Raw genomic sequence first — 18,029 nt, 5'->3', positions numbered from 1 at the left:
ATTCTATTAAGAAATGATTTTGATAAATTCCATTAATAATAATACTTCCTAACGCGAGCGAAACCTCGGGCAAAAGCTAGTCATACTATAAAACAAACAAAAACGAAGTGAACTATTACTTTAATTAGTATCTTCCCTTCTTCGGAACGATTTAATTGAATGAGTTTATACAACGCTGCGGTTTCAAGAAGCCACTCGGCAAACAAAAGTTAGATTAGTTCACCCATTGTCCCACTTTCCACAAAGAATATATCGCATGCACATTTTTTAATGACAAACTTTCTGTATCACTGGGGAATAGGTAACTGAAAAATAATGGGATTTCTTTGCAATTGGTTGGGGAAGAAAGAAAAATGGCGTTCCGAGGGAGCAAGTAAATTAGGTGCTTGTATTGGGTAAGTTGTTTTAGTCTTGTGTTTAAGTTGGTTAACTTTGTGTTCGGAATTTTGTTTGGAGTTTGGTCGAAGTAAGTGTGGCTTTTGAACATGATTTGTTAGGTTTTTCTTCGAGCAATCATAAGCATAACTGCCGAGCACGCGATCTCAGGATACTTTTCCTGGTTGAGTAATGTATTATTTGTACTTTGTGACCGGCATCTATACATACCCTGTGTGCTTTCCCTTACATGGAACTTATAACATAACTGGTGTGAAAGTGGATGATATAATTTAAATTAATTTGCCTTATATCTTTTAGAAGACTACATAGCGGGATATAAATTCAAGTTTCTATACAATATTATAGACTATTTCTTAATATTCAATCTATAATGTTTATGACTATTCTTAAAGTACCTAAAACTACCGTTTACTGTTATAAAATGTTGATTTTTCACCTCAAAACTATGTAAAGTTTATACTTTGAACGTCTTCTTTTGAATCCATCTGTCGACGGAAGATACGTCTCGAGAAATATACGACTGGGCTAAATCCATCTGGGCAAACCGGGCAAACTTGGACAAACTTGGGCAAAGTTTTTAAGCTGTACTGTCTGCCCATTTGTTTGAGTTGTTGAAACTATTTGAAGGAAAACTTTTCTGTTTTTAGAATTCTGTAGAGGAATGGTGTCAAATGGATTCCTTGACTGCTATCTGTCTTTGTCACAATATAGCCCAAATTCTAGTCGCGCTAAAAAGGATTCTTCTTCAGAAGGAATTTTAAGTGACAGAACTAGTCTAGATGAGTTAACTGTTTTGTAATTCAAGGTACGGTTTTTTGTCACACTGCTGTTATTTATATTTATGTTTTTTATACGTACCTTACAATATGACTGATTGATAGCTTACCCTTAAGAAAAAAAAAACACATCATACAAAGATTAAATAAAACAGTCACTCAATTGATTGGATATCCTATCACACTAATATTATAAATGTGAAAGTTTTTTTTGTGGATATTTGTCTGTCAATCACACTGAAACTACTGATCAGAAATTTAGTACCTATACAGACAGGGTATGGACTGACTTGGGTGATAGGATACAATTTATCCAACGGAAATCCTTGCGAAGCCGCTGGCAGAAACTAGTAACAAAATTGTTATAATCTACCAGTATTAGTGTCCTTTGAAAAACGTTACACTTAGGTATATTATACCAAGAAACTAGAGACAGTGAAACTAGTTTAACAAAGTCAACAAAACAAGTAATTTTAACCCAAAGAAATAATGAATGCCTAAATGAAAGTCAGGAATCACAAGAGACGAGCAAACTTTTCAAATTCAAAGAGCAAAACTTGTTATTTGGACCTTTTCATAAACATCGTTGAATTCATGAAGTCTGCTATTTTTCTTCGCTGTTATGAACGAAAATTTGGAACGGTTATACGGATAATTTATTGGCGTGTTCGACAACATGTAAGAATTTACGGCTTATCCGGAATAAGTATGGGTAATCTAAAGTGCTATCTGGTTTATGAAGTTGAGAGTATTATTCAGATGAATTTGTGTTTTTCCAAATAAGCAGATTTACATAACAAAATGGTCTACGTTATAGCCCATTATCGAGAGCTTTATTAGTTACTTCCATTATCCACAATAGTGTTTTTGTCATTTCACATAGACCGGGCATCGGTTTACTTTCATGGTACACATCAGAACAATCGTCGGTTTGTGTGCAAATTCAGTTGTCGAATGGACTATTGGTAGACGTTACGTCCTAATTGAGCAGCTTAGAGCTTCAAGGAACTATCCTCTTGCAATATTGTTGTAAATTTTTAAGGCGGTAAATGAGCAGACGGATCACGTGAAGGTAAGCAATTGCATCGCCTATGAACACCCGAAACACCAGAGGCAAAATGAGTGTTGCCGGCCTTTTGGGGTAAGTTAGGAATTTGAGGATAGTTGAGGAATCGACGATTGAGAAGACTGGAAAGAGGGATCAATGAGGGTAAGGGGGTCGCTTACATAACAAAACACAATGCAAATGTTATTTCACGACTGTTTTCTGTGAGGCCATGGTTTCACTCCGGTCGAGCCAGCTTATTCGTGTCGAAGTAATGCTATATAATGGAGAATTTTGTAGTACAATGTACATGCAAATTGAACATAATTCAATGCTGGAACAGTCTCGTTTTGAACCAGTTACATAGTTCCTTACATAGTTATCGTAGGTACTATCAGTTTATCCGATATCTGACGAGTTTAGCAAGTACCCTTGTGGCTCATAAATATGTATGGGCTCCCATCTACATATTTATAGTGATTGTTCAACCGTAAACTTGTGGTATGTTTAAGTAATTGCTAACACTTCAATTACAATGCATACTGATGATGTTCCGACGAAAATCTCTATATTTTCACTTTATTATCTTTTGTGGTTTGGCATCAAAGAAATTTGATGGTTATTTGATTATCTTCTTTATTCATACAAGTCTAAAGATACAATTTAACTTGTGTTTCATTCGAGTTTAAACTCAAGCAAACTCAACAAAAATAACCATTCCACACAACATACAACGTCACGCCTTTTTATCTCCGAAGGTGTAGACAGAGGTGCATATTACGGCACGTAATACCGCTATACAAAGTAGAACTACTTCCTAAAAAAGAAAACGGCTGCATAAATATCCTATGCATACTTGAAAGAAAGAAAGAAAAAGCATATATTTGACAGAAGAACAAACACACGAATACTTAATATATGTACATATAATACAAAATAATAATAATAAAACCATTACAAGAACTTAAGTGAAACCATCGTTGACTTATAGTTATTAGTTAGTATAGAAACTGCACATAAAATACAAAATACCACTCAAGCCGCCATCATGATTATTTATGTAATCCCGTCTGAAGATAAAGGCACGTCCAGACGATGCACAACAAAACTGTGTTTGTTTAAGTTCAATCGGGTTTTAAGTGCGTGCAATTTGGGCTCAACGTGTTAATATGATGCAAAATTAATGTGTCATACATTTCAAATTATATTATACAAAATACAAAGCGGGAACTCGGCAGCTACAGCGTGGCCGCAGTGTTAAAAAACTGCAGTGGAACAATGTATGAGTTTTGTTTCGCTGAGTGATTGAGGCTACAGAAGTCTTGAACTTCATTCCCAATTCTCACATCCCCAAAAGGCAAGGTACGCACTTAAATGTCCCTCTTACGGGTAAACAGTTCAACACCAGGTGATCCATCTGCTCGATAGTCGCCCTTTTTTCTTTAATGGGTGGAAAATCATCCAAAGACTTTTTCCGCCTCCGACGAGGCGAGAGAAAGTATCAGACTCTTACTGAGTAAAAATCACCCCGTTCCTACTTCTGTTCTTTAAGCCGGAGCCCAGGTAAACCTTCTAGGTAGTTCGCAGCTCCGGATCATAACTACTAAAGCGCGTAGAAAGCGTGCGTAGTCTGTCCGCGCCCTAATACATACGGAAAATGCGAGAAAAACGTTAACGTCTGGACCAATGACCAGTTTATTTGTCATCCCGGTTACATATCAGATTATGCATGGTCATCCCATTGTATGGGTAACGTCCAATTTTCATATGATACGCATAAATTGTTGCGACTTTTATTTCCTCTGTATGCCTCTATATGTATGTGTTGAGTGGGGCATTATTGTGTGTTGTTACGGTTGGAGGATATTTTCAGGTTCTTTTTATAAAATAGTATAATTATAGTATAAGATATATTCGTACCTCCAGTTTTCTCGTGGAAATAGGGATGTTGACGGGGTGTGGAAATTAAAAATCTAAACAATTTAATACTTACTGTAATCTCACTTTCTTGGCAAGCGTGGAAATTAAGACAAATCTTCTTTTAACGGTTGCATTGATTAAGGTCTAGTGTTTTGAATTCCGTAATTTAGGCGATGGTTAAATCTATTTCACCAGGCATATCGATACCTTTATTTAAATTTCTTTAGTTCACTTAATAAGAAAATCTAATATTCAAGGAAGGAAAAGTTAGAACAAAATTCAAAGAAGTAATTTAAAAGTAACCCAACTTAATTATTAGTGACACTTGATAATACTGGTCTTGGTGCATCAGATAAAGGTACGAACCTTTATCTACCTCCAAGAAAACTGTGGAAGTTGACCTATTAAGTTCAGTTAGTGTAACTAGATCACTTAGTTGATGTTGTTAATCTGGTTACCTGGTTAACCCGCTCGGGTGTCCGAGAAACTAAGAAGCTGCATAAATATTAGGTAGCTATATTTAACAGCAGTATATCAGTTACACAGCGGGCTCCTTTTTATAGTTTCTTTGTTTTTTTTTTTTGTGCAGACTACAGACATATATAATTATGATAGCAAAGAGATTTACTTCTTTCACTTTTATTTATTTAAACGCCCATATATCTATCTAAACGTATGCACGTATATCTCCTTGTATGATAAAACCTCCCATCATTTATACAAACTACTATTAAAATTCGGATCAATTCAATAAATAATCATTTAGTAGCTCAATAGATCAGATTATTACGACTAAACTAAGAGATGGGCAAATATACTACACAATAGTATTCTAAAAGGGAATAGAAGAAATAAAACTCATGTATAAATACGAACAATTTATTAATAAACAAAGTAGACTTGTAAAATGACGCACAGCGCCGTTATTGACAGCCATGTCGAGGAGCTGAATGATGAGGAGCCTCCTTGGTGCAGCTCCGCTAGGCTCTCACCTGGTGGAAAAGACAGATAATCAGATAAAGTTACGAAGAATTTATAGCAATATGGACCGTTTTAAGAGGATACTTTGATGATTTTCTTTAATGTATTTGGAGATGGTTTATGATATTGGATGGTAGGTATTTCTATTTGACTGCACTGTTGGCGCGGTGGCTGGGCAACTGGCTACCGGTTCGATTCCCGCACGGAACAACTCTTTGTGTGATCTACAGATTGTTGTTCCGAGCTTGGGACATGCGTATGTGAAATAGTATGTTTATAAACACACCCATGAGACAGAAGAAAATCCTAATGAGGGCAACGTTTAAAAATATGGTAGCGAGAAAATCGAATGGCTTGCGATTTCAGAGAGCTGCATCATTTCCAATTCTTTTAGTAGGTAAATAAATGTGTTTTGTATTGTAAACTGCTTCAGTTTTAATAAATCCTTCTTTTCGGGCTGTAGTTACAATAATTATCATAGTAATTTCTTTGAGCACTTTTGTAAGAAGCTAATATTATAGTTGCAGCTATGTAGCCGGTTCTTGTGTGAGTACTTGAACCGCTTATGATACTTGTGTGCACTAAACTTGGATATTGCCTAAATTGAGACTTTGGGGACGAGTTAGGAGTTTCATAAGTCCTTCATGTTACGCCAACTTTAGCGAGTGCAAGTGGCGTTGATAGTTTCGGTAATGCATCTTTAATGCTAACTAAGTTTCGGTTTAGGAAGAAAATTGCGAAATTTATTGATGATTGACAAGGAAATACACAATATTCGTAGCACGTATTCATAATATCTACATAGATAGATAGATAATATATTGAAACAAGGCATAATAATATATTAATAAAAAAAAATACGTATGACGCCACAATAAATTACAGTTTATCTTATTTAATGATTATAGTGGTGGTTTTACCTTTGATGACATGCAGAATGACATGCGCAGGCGGCGGCGTAGGGGGCGGGGCTCGGGCGATTGCGCATGTGTACCTGCCCGCGTCGTCACCGCGCACGCGCGCAACGCGCAGTATTGAGTTCGCTCCATTAGACCCGAACTCCGTCCGTACGCTATATTAAACACAGAATAAGTGTCACAAGAAAATGGCAGATGAAATCTAAAATGTAAGAATAACTCGTTTAATTTCTACAAAATATTTCGATGTTAAATATTTGTAGTGAATCAATTCAATTAAAAGCGGTAAATAGATTTCCTAGCTTTAAGATTTATTCCCAGAACGTTTCGTATCGAATTTTCACTTTGACTATGAAGTTCGAGAAACGAAGCAGTACAAAAATAAATTGATGTAAAACTTTACAAGTTCATTAGAAATATGGTTTCCTTAAGATTTGCGTTTCAAAACTCATAACTCATGCAAACAAAAATAATCATGCTAAATTAAAACCATTTGTGCTAAATAAAAAAAGTGTGTCGCGCAATGCTGCTCATGAATATGAGCCTCTAGCATGGCTTGAAACTAGTCGAGTTCCTCGTCAACCCGTTACGTGAGTAAGCCGATAACATAATAATTAATTTAGTATGTCTCATGAAAGTTATAATAAAATTAAAACCTCGTTACATTTTCTATTACCTAATTCCACCTCTGGTGGTGTCATCATTGAGGAGATCGTCCTTCCTGTACCACAGCAGTGACGGGCCACCCTCCATCTTGAGTCCATTCACCTCGCACCGCAAAGCGACAGTGCTGCCAAGTTCACAAACCTGCTCCGACACTGAAGCGCCGGCGCCGTCCACGATGCGGACTGATACTTCTGCAAAAAAGATTTTTATTGGCATCTATTCGATTAGTTTCGAAAATACTGAATTAGATAGATATAATTGAAATTAAATGAATAAAACATCTTTTGTCATGTTATAAGTCCCATGTGATAGGTGGTGAAGCTATTGCCTATATTTATATCGGGCACATTTCCAGACTCCTTGTTACTACTGAGAAATTTTTAAAAGACCGAAAAACCCAGGATTACTTCGCCCGACCCGGGAATCGAACACGAGACCCCTTGCCTGGCAGTTGCACTTACAACCACTCGGTCAACGAGGCAATCTATAGAGCAAAATACATATATGCCTAGAAAATCTTGGAATAAATTGTTGAAATGCCTCTGAGGTATCAAGTGAAGCTATAGTAACCTCAGAATATTGCTATTTGCTTCACTGCCCAAACAGTTTAGGAAGGTGACAGCTTAGCATGTGTCATGTGTCAAAGCTACGGTAAGTAAACACGTTGAGAAACGTCTCAGGATTGTACATTGGCTTGCCTTGTCTATCTTTATGTCAGATGTCAATACACTCTAGGGACGCAAGGAAACGTTGTGGATGACTTGAGAGTATTACTTTGAAACATGACTTGAAAGGTAGTCAAGGTGATTAAAATTAATAAATATTTTAAGGGGGAATAACCATCCAATGATTTCTCCCGCCTTGGGCCAGGCGAGAGGGAGACCCTGTTTCTACTCGTGCTTTTCAAGCCCCGGTAACCTGCTAGGTAGTCTGCAATTCCGGGTGAGTTTCAGCCCTACTGGTCCCCATCTGTGGTTATCTGATGGCTCTTTGACGCACCGCACCCACGGGAAATTAATAAACTAACATTATTTTTTTAAAACCTTAGCTTTTTCATTAATTGGTTATGAGCGTGAATACACTGAAAGTGACTCGTTTTACGGTGACCAATAGACACCCAACTAACCTAGTTATTGTTTTTTTATTGTGTTTATCTCTATAAACACAATAAAGCAATAACGTAGGTAACCTCTATTACCTACGTTATTTACCGAATCCTTCGTATATGAGTTCAATTCGCACTTGGTTTACATTTTAGTTACTATAAATATCGGAATCTACGGAAGAAATACTTTCCGTGTTCCTAACATTTCTCTGTGACCCGCTAAAATTGGAACCTTTGGCATTTTGCCTTCTTAGCATCGCATTGTGACGCAACTCCTTGAACTTATAATAACGGAATGGCTACCTAAGAAGACATTCAAACATTATTTGAAACAATAAAAACAAATGAAAGTTACTAGCAACAATTTAATGAACAAGATCGTTGTTGTTAAACCATTTGAAGTCTTCGTTAAAATTGTTTTAGTATACTTCTATTGGAGCCTTTAAAAAGTTGGTTGTTACAAGTATTTGGTGGCCATTTTCCTAATACTTTCAATAAATTATTGGATATTCAAACTTGTTAAATATCAAGGTGAAGTTCAGGGTGGCTTACTTGACATCAGACCACCACAGATGGGGCCCAGTAGGGCTTATGTCTGATCCGAAGCTGCGGACTACCTAGCGGGTTTACCGGGGCTCCGGCTCGACAAGAAGGAGTAGGAACGTGTGTTATTTAGTCAGTAAGAGTCTGACTCCCTCTCGCCTCACCCAAGGCGGGAAAAGTCAATGGATGACTTTCCCCCCTCAAAAAAAAAAAGGTGGGTTACTTGAGCGGAAATATGTATGGACATATGTCTTATAGTCATTTCTAACTATACAACCAATTGTGTGCCAGCTGTGTATTACGTTGCGTATTAAAATATAGTTTTTAAAAGTACTTCTCAGTATTCACTTCATAACATTTCTAACTTCAATAAAGTCTATTTTACTTTATTCCGAACCTGGCACTCGAAGGGTGACTCTTGCAGTGCGCGGAGGATGTGCAGACAATTGACAGTCGTAGTGCGCTGCATCGCTCGGACGGACCTCCCGGACTTCCAGTCTCCAGATATCTGGAGGTATGAAGCGAGCTGAGTACCTGGGACAGATAGAATGGTATTTAAACAACAGTTCCTTGCTCTTTATACGGCTTTAAAATGTAGTGGCTTTTTCCTAATCTACTATTTATTAGATACTTAAGTAAGAAAGAAATTAATGACAGATACAGTAAGTACTAAGAAAGAAATTTGTGTAAATTAAACACTTTATTTTTGTTTTGAATACAATATATTGTCCGTTGTCTTCGTTCATGCGTTACTGCAAAAGGTGTCAACTGAATACCAGTGCTAAGTAATTTCTATGCCTAGCTCATACAGAGGTGGCAACCCTTTAGGTACGAGCATGTTGTCACCTTGTTTTTATTTCATATTGTGTAACAATAATTATTTTTTCTTGTTGTCTAATGTATTTTTGGTGTATCGTGCCCGATGCCGAATAAATATTTTTTCAAAAATCCAAATAAATAGGGCACTGGGATTATATGGGTCAATTACATTACGACACCTCAGAGAATTCACCAAGAATTTTGTTAAAGTGCAGTCAGTAGGCAATAAAGATAAGAACAACAACAAAACAGAGCATTGTGTAAACGTTTCAAGTCATAACTTCGATCATTCAAACTTTGTTTACAGTAAATAAAAAACTTCACAAAAATCCTCAAAGAACGCTTTAAAATTCTCCGCCATACATAATTTCACACAGTTTGGAAAGTATACGAAACTCTACTTATCCTGTAGGACGGAAGACGGTACGCTTATTTATATTTTCGTTTCAACGAACTTTGTACGGAGTTTATTCAAGAGCAATATATTAAAAAGTTTCAGGAAGACGTCGAGATAATTGAGTGTAATAAGTAAACGTTTTTGTTTTATTAAGTTTGCCAAGTTGTACCTGTCGTCCGCAGTGTACTGCTGGGTACCCGTTGTTAGCAACTCCATCGGCTCTTCGTCGTTTTTCCGTCGCACCCAAGACACCTGGATAATAAAAACTTATATAAAAAAAGAAAAAAACATTCCAAAGAAAAATAAGCAAATAATAAAATGAAAGATGAAAACAGAAACGAAGAAATTGATAAACTTAATGCCATGAAAGCGAATGAAACGCAAGATGAGACATACTTATTACCAATTTATCATGAAGAGCATCCACTTTGCAGTCTAAATGAGCAGTGGACCCAACCAAAGCTTCAATCTCAGGAGCGGCAGCCGCATAAATACTGTTCCCATTCCCGACCCTGATTAAACAGAAATTGTTTGCAATTAATAGGATTTAAATCCCAAATATTCACTCCAAATATCTCCAAGAGATTTTTGGGGAAATATTAAAGGTGTTTTGGAAAGTTCTTAACTTTGAACTTTTTACCTTAAAACCGTCGGTGGAATTATTATTGAATAATTTCGAAATGCCCCAAAAATTTTTCCTCATCAGTAACAAAAACAAATAGGGGAAAATTTTGTCTTTGCAAAGTTTTATTTCAATGAGATAAGATTTTTGAGAATTTCATAAGTTTATGAAAGAAATTTCGTATTCACAAAGTTGAAATTTAATCATAACAGTTTGGCTCTTGATGAAATCAACAAAAGTGACTAAATGATGCTGCCATTCGACCAAACCATTAAGTTGATATAAACGATGTTTTGTTTCAAGCCGCCGACCAAACATTAACGTTGGTTCATCAATTCCATTGTAAACACGTTTGTGATGAAGTATTTAATACACTGTTTTGTTTATACTTTTGAGATTTCAACTCTGTGGAATACGATTTGGGAATACTTTGATAAATTATTTTGAACAATTACTGTGTTATATAAAGGTCCTACTGTATTAATGAAGGACCTTTTAAGGGTCGATTTTGTAAGTGAAAAAGATTCCTTTCAAGAGCTGTAATCATTATTATTCTATTAAGCTTTTACGCTTTGATTATTTTTACAATGAGTAGGTGTTTTTACTTACTTCTCATTCCTGTGTTGGTGTGTATTAGAGTATGTATCAAATATGTAATTAAGGAGTGGAGCACTGGATCCCGTGTCGCCAGGCTTTCGTCTCCTGTCTACCGTGGCTGGTGAGTGACTTGACAGCAGAGACATGGCTGTAGCTTCAATATAACGCCTCGTGTCACTTGCACTTGTAGTGACTTCTATGAATGTCCTCACTACATTCACAACCCGTCTTTTCCTATTCTTCTTACCGTCATCCTCTACACCGTTCACATTATTTACAATTACTGTAGCACCCTCGTTTGATAAACTACCATTTTTCTTACTTCCCTCATCAGCATTCACGCAACAGTCAATCCGATTGTTATCAATACTCGTAGGATCCTCAAGATTGTTGTATAAGTTAAAACTATGTGTAAGATTAATACTAGAGTAATTAAAGTTTTCGCCAAGTTTGCTTTGATTATGTAGGTCAGAGTTAGTGTGTAACATTTGATAGAGTTTGTTTATGGTTGGTTGGGAGCCGGTCTCTTGAAAATTGTTGGTCTCGTTCAATATCCTCGACGCAACGTCGGCGTCGGTGCCTGCGAATGGAAATGTAAATTTTAGACTCGATAAACAATCAACTATTTGGGCACGTCTGGGTATACTTTAACCTTTTCGTTGGAAAGTAAACTAGAAGTTCTCTATTGGATTGTTACCACTTCGGGTTTTGTTTGTTGCTTCAGAAAACATTGTGACAAAAGGTCTTTGTACAAGCATGGTTCAATCTCGCTTCGAGTGGCTAGGCCACTTGTCTAAGTAGGTACATACGTAGGGCATTAGACATACATTTATTTCGAAGATAAACAGTTAATAGTTGAATACAAAATCGAATGTTTATTAAAATTCTTGGCCAGTAACACTAATTGGATAATAAATCACCCAAAACATACGAGTGAAATGTTATGTCGTATAAATTCATAACATAAATCGCCTGCTTGCATTTAAAGTGACTTCAAAATGAGTTAAACAGATACACTCATGCTCGCAGTTCAAGCAGATGTATGAAAATTTTCAACGTCGCTTTTAGCTTTTAAACTCAATCAGAGTAGCATATGAAATGAAACGGCATAACAGCTTGCTTTTAAATAAAAATCTCGAAGCAATTTCTGTGCAGACTTCCGTCCAGTTTGTTTAAATCTCTCTAGAAGTTAAAATATAATAAGAACACTTACGAATAAAGATGAAAGCCCTTAAGGATTTGCAATTTAATTTGGAATGGTGGAGAAAGAAAATTTTTAAATGACCGACATCTTAAGGAACGTTTTGAATGTACTGACGTTGAGATAAATCGTTTTGACTAGCAATGAATTTGTAATGCGCTCGAGGGCAGTCGGATTCTTAGCTCCATAGCGTTGAAGTGCCATTGACGAAGATGGAACGGGAATAGTCCAAATTTTGTAATGGAGCTCTAAATTCTGTTTCGGAATTCCATTTCTGTTAATAGTGTTTGTTTATTTATTTTGGGACATTGTATATATATTAGCGAGTATTCTTTTGATATCAAAGTTGAAGACAACTAATTAGTAGTTTTTTTTTTTTTATAAAAGCGTTGCCCCACCCTAGGATTTTCTCCTGTGTCGTGGGTGCGTTTACTTATAATATACAAATTGTATTTACACATGACACCCAGGCCCGAAACAACAATAACAAAGAGTTGCTCCGTGCGGGAATCGAACCCGCTACACGTTACGCAGCAGCCGGTTGCCCAGCCACCACGCCAACCGTGCATAATTAATTCCCTTTGTTTACAGGACAATATAGTGTACTTTAATAGACTTCAAATAAATATTTGTTGTATTTCAGATAGTCTGTATTTCAATCTTCGATAATTGTTTTTCAAACTATTTTATTTATAAAGTAATTACAAAAAATAATTAAACAATAAATTACCTCTGCAGGGCAGTGCAGCTAGGGCGGCGAGCAACAGCGCCGCGGCCGCCGGCGCACACATCGCGTCTACATCATCTTCGACTCTGTAACAATACAGCATAGGGTCACTTTTTGTTTGTAAGAGAACTGTGTAAGTAACGAAGATTTTTATGTTTTATTAAATGTCTACTTTATACTAAATTAGGTTACAAATATTTTACCTAAACGTAAGTAATTTTGTGACGTGGATTGTGGAAAACGTAAATCTTTGTTGAAAGCAAATCGTCCGTCCGATCGACCACCGTGTGACCCACACGGTGGTTAACGTGTCGACTTAATCCACGGAAAATATCAATTAAAGGAATTTTGCCACACGGTGGTTAACGTGTCGACTTAATCCACGGAAAATATCAATTAAAGGAATTTTGCAGAGCATGAAACAACAAGTGGCAAATACATATACATACATATATGCGTAGATAAAGTTGTGATAAGTGATACATTGTTTTATATGAAGGTTTAAGCGACTGCCAGTTACCAAGCCACCGTACCAACCGCACATTCAAGAATAGCCAACACCTTCATAATTCATAACATACCCTTGTGGTATGGTAAACTTTAACATAAGTTTGGGTTAAGGAAAATATTCAAATAAAGTATAGTTTATACTGGCTACAAAGATACACATGTTTCTACAAAATTATAAATTTGAACGAACGAATATTTTTACGCACAATTTCCCTGTGTACACAAAAATCACTGAATTATTTATTAGGCGGGATTCAATACATTTTAGCTTTTACGTAAACAAGTGGGATTCAGGAAAATCCTTAAAGATTTTATGGGAACAAATTTTGTGTCGGCTCTATGTTCCGGGAACGACGTGTTGAAAAACCTCTATAATATTATAAATACAGGATTTCCATGGAGTAACTATAGAGATAGGAGTATCAAACAAATTTTACCATTGAATTCAAGCTTCGCACCAACCAGTTTATTTCTCTGCACTAACTTTTTTACAGGTAAAATCCTTGAATGGATCATCTCGCCTTTAATGAGACGAGCAGAAGTATCAGGCTCTTATTGAATAAAATCACCCCATTCAATTCCTACTTCGTGCCGCAGTCCCGGAAACCCTTGAAGCTATCCCAGTCTCTGCACTAGGTATCCTATGACTGACTGATAAAGAACATCATCAGGCAATAAGTGTATAAGCCAAAGTCATCAACTTCAGCTTATTTCTGTCCACTACATACATGAACAAATATATTTGAGATATTTATGTTATTATCGATAGCTGATCTTGCTCGGTACTCTCGTATTCCAGTTAATAGACCAGTTCCTCTACCATGAGTTTGAAGCAATAGTATTTGTCGATAGTCGCTAGCGTCCCGGTTCAAAAGTGCCTGTGGAACTATACTATACTAAAAATATTACGTCGTCGCTAGCGGCTACCGTTAAATATTGCTTCAAACTCATGGTAGAGGTTCAGACTGCAAAGAAAAATACTAGCTGCAATTTTCTTTCTTTTTTGATTATGGTGGGAAATCTGCGGTGCCTGCATTAAAAAGGCTTTATTTAATTTCTCGGATTCTATTTTTAAAAACGGCGCTGTTGGTGACTGTTTAATTTTTGTTATTAATTTTTTGTTCTTGCCAAAAGTAGATAGAAGTACGGAGTCTGTAATTGTGGTCAGTATATGGCAATAGACACACTCCCATATTACATGGAATTTATAACACAAATGGCGAAAACTGGGTGTACGTTGTATAGCGGCATTACGTGCCGTAATGTGCACCTCCGCCTACCCCTTCAAGGATAAAAGGTGTGACGTTGACGTTGCCAAAGCAGATCTACTAGGTACCTGCCTATTTTTAACAACTTTATCAAGTTAAAGTTTTGATAAACTGAACGAGTCCCAAGTAAAACAATTAAGTCACCTACATACCTAGTTACAACGTCATAATATTCTTAAACACCCAAACTGTAATCGTTAGAACAACCGCGATATTAATTAAAACCTTCATCTCCCATCAACCGCGAATAATTAAATCGCTTTAGAAAATAATGACTGGGGACAAACTTCTTCCACTAAATGGTTCGAAGTGTTAATTAAATGTCACCAGTACTTTAAACTTCGCTTCACACTGGACACGAGTAAATTGGCCTTACAATTTCAGTCCCCCCCAAAACTTTGGCAGCGTTTCTCTAAAGTACTGAATACAATATTTTGGCTGGACAAAGTTTGGGTGGTAAAGAAAATATGATTAGTTAAAATTGTGTTTGTTGATTTTTCGAGTGTAATAAAACTATAATCTACATAATTTCTTGGAAAAATAATATAAACATAACATTTTACGGTAGTTTATGATATTATTAGCACCCATTTGTATAGAGTCTTCTGGACTATATACGGTAAACCGGGGTGACAAGAATTCGAGGGGTGAATGTATACAGAAGAGGGGTGAATAAATGTTGGGAAAATTTTCTAACATCTATTCACTCCATTCTTGTATTTATACTCCCTTTGAATTCTATTCAATACGTTTTATTGTTAGTCTTGCTAGGTACGAACCTAAGGTCATGAAGGCTGATTACATAATCAGCCGTCATCATTGCTTTCTACTCGTCATTGGTTGAGATTATTCTCACAACCAATGACATGGCGGACCGCGATCGCTCACTTCGAATGTTTACAGAATAACCTCATCGTCAGCTTTTAAGTGGCCACTGCTGATCGAAGCCTCTACTCACACGGAAAAGGTTTAAGCATTAAACAGAATAACCTAGCTGCTCTAAATCAATAAACACGGAATCCTTTAGTAGTTTAGTAATGCAGTAATAACTCCGAAAGTAATTTTATCAGGAACAATACTTAACAGAAGTGAGTTTAAAAAATACCAACAACACCTACAGTAAAAGTTATGTACGAAATAATATTTCTTTTGATACATTTCCTGCCAAAGGCTGACATTCGATTAAACTTATTTAACGACTCTCCAGAGTACTGTCTTTCCATTTTTGGGGTTGCGTGTACATTTTACTCATACGAGAACCTCAACAAAATAATAATAATATTATCTTTAAATAATTTGTATCGTGAAACAAAGATTCTCTCTAAAAAATAATCATTCTTGTTACTCACTTCAATTCTGTAACTCATTTAATTTTAATTTCATTCAATTTGATATTCAATGAATATTACCATGAATATCAACACAGACTAGAACAATATTAAAATTAACTTGACAAATAATGCATTATTGAAAAATAAACTAATGATAATGAAAAGCGGTTTGTGTAAATTTCAATCCGATGTAAAACGTTATATTCGTGAAAACCTATAATTGGCTTTTTGACAAATTATACCACATTATTTTATCAAATTGTATCGCTTGTTGGTGTCCCATGAAAATCCATGTTTAATTAAATGATTAAAACATTTAAAACAATAATTATTTTACTACTACTACTAGCGACCCGCCCCAGCTTCGCATGGGTGTAATGGTGATATATTATACATGTACTATACATATAAATTATAAACCTTCCTCTTGAATTACTCTATCCATAAAAAAAACCACATCAAAATCCGTTACATAGTTTTAAAAATGTAAGCATACAAAGAGACCGAAAAATCGACTTTGTTTTATTCTATGGAGTGATATACCAACGGACCTCTTAATTTCTACCCAACTTGCACCCTTGACCTGTCTGTATTTATTTATCAAGTTTTCTTTTATGAAAAAATATTATCTGTCTATATGTTGTAGCAGTGATCGATTGTGCACGCGCCCAGGGGAGCAGATTCAATTCTAAGACAAAATCGTGTGAGTCATGGCTGCGCAAATATTGCAGTACAACCCTTCAGGGAATATTCAGGTAAAAATATATATAGAAAAATGTTTCTTCAAGTGATAGATCATGGCAGAGATAATATGGAGGTTCATGTACTCAATAAGCTTAATCATCAAGTTTTAACTAATGAAATTTGACTGCACGGTTAGCGCGGTGGCTGTGCTTTGAGTCTGGGTATCATGTACATGTGAAATTGTATGTTTGTAAATACACCCACGACACAGGAGGAAATCCTAATGCTGGGCAACATTTAAAAAAAAATTTGGAGTCCAGTTTTACTCCCAAATACAATCAAATTCTTAATTACATAAATGGCGATACACACTCCACTTCCCGAGTCAATGGGGTCGATAAAACAAATTGATTCGCAACCAAAATTCGCTCCTTATTTATAAATTAAGGAGAAGTTTAAAATTTTCCTTAACAAAGTTCAAACGGGCGTAAAAACAAGAATTAGGTACGTCAAAACGGCGCGGTAACTGGGGAAGGGAAAGAGGGAAAAAATACAATTACCATAAATAAATTATTCAAAACATAATTCCACTCCATGAACCGTAGTGCTACCTCTGACGAGTGAGCTGGAAGACGTTACACCTAGCGCAGTCTTAGCTACTTTTGTGTATAATGAGGAAATGAGGACGAACAAGTGGTTTAAAGAGTTCTAAAGGCTCCTTATAGGCTTTAAAGCTTTGAATTATAGTGATTCATCTTTAATTTTTTTTTTTTTTTATTACGGCGGGAAACCTTCAAATGGCGCCTAGGTTTGTGGGGATAAAAGACGTGTGATAAAAGACGAGTGTGGGATTTTTACCTTACTAAAACCACCCCGGTGGCCACCCTCAACACCTGTAAGGGGCACCGGGTCCTCTTAATAGACCTGCTCCGGAGCCCTACGGTGCAACGCCTGTTACGGCACTTCCCTAGGGAGACGTGTGTCTCCCATGAGCCTTGCTGTGCAAGTTGCACGGCAGCACGTGACTACTGTGCTACCGTCTTCCCTGAGGTCACTGGGTGGGCGCCTAGAGTCCCCACTCAATGCGCCCGTGACCCCAAAGGACCGCTTGCAGTTGATACAAGCGGAATTTCGGCGTATTAGGCGTCAAGGCGGGTGCCTCCTCGACGCCTTCTACGAATGGAACGAGCATCTAGCTTCACTGACTATTCTTTATTTGTTGACATTTCAGTACCTATTTATGGATTAATTGGTATAAATAATTTGACTTTGTATTGACATTGGTAGTTTAAATGTTGGGTATTATAATCTTATCTTACATTGTTCACTTCTGCCAGTGGTTAGTTTTAACAAATACATTAATTCTGACTCTACTGCTGGATCAGGGTTTCCCAACAATGGGTCTTGTTTGTAAAAAAACGTACTAACCAAGCCTTCTATATTTTTTCTTAAATGGGTAACAGGTTAATTCCCTAGAAGGTGTGTCCCTCCAATTTAGGAACTAGATCGTATTTCAGACCA

The 18,029-nt window shown here is 36.5% G+C and overlaps 1 protein-coding gene across 1 annotated transcript in view; it reads right to left on the bottom strand.

Moving 5' to 3' along the window:
- Nucleotides 1-5,005: 5,005 nt before the first annotated feature.
- Nucleotides 5,006-18,029, bottom strand: part of LOC118266951 (uncharacterized) — a 68,223-nt gene continuing 55,199 nt past the window's right edge. Inside the window, exons 2-9 of the mRNA XM_050703293.1 lie at nucleotides 12,719-12,801; nucleotides 10,800-11,367; nucleotides 9,972-10,080; nucleotides 9,738-9,820; nucleotides 8,750-8,886; nucleotides 6,715-6,895; nucleotides 6,042-6,193; nucleotides 5,006-5,132 (exon numbers count right to left, since the gene is read on the bottom strand). Of these exons, the coding sequence (XP_050559250.1) occupies nucleotides 5,023-5,132; nucleotides 6,042-6,193; nucleotides 6,715-6,895; nucleotides 8,750-8,886; nucleotides 9,738-9,820; nucleotides 9,972-10,080; nucleotides 10,800-11,367; nucleotides 12,719-12,779 (1,401 nt within the window). The 5' untranslated portion in view covers nucleotides 12,780-12,801 and the 3' untranslated portion in view covers nucleotides 5,006-5,022. The remainder of the gene's footprint in view (nucleotides 5,133-6,041; nucleotides 6,194-6,714; nucleotides 6,896-8,749; nucleotides 8,887-9,737; nucleotides 9,821-9,971; nucleotides 10,081-10,799; nucleotides 11,368-12,718; nucleotides 12,802-18,029) is intronic.

Source organism: Spodoptera frugiperda, chromosome 23 (assembly GCF_023101765.2).
Source record: "Spodoptera frugiperda isolate SF20-4 chromosome 23, AGI-APGP_CSIRO_Sfru_2.0, whole genome shotgun sequence".
In the NCBI taxonomy this organism is placed as follows: domain Eukaryota; kingdom Metazoa; phylum Arthropoda; class Insecta; order Lepidoptera; family Noctuidae; genus Spodoptera; species Spodoptera frugiperda.
The sequence above is the reverse complement of the archived record's forward strand: the minus strand, read 5'-3'. Positions and strand labels throughout refer to the sequence as shown.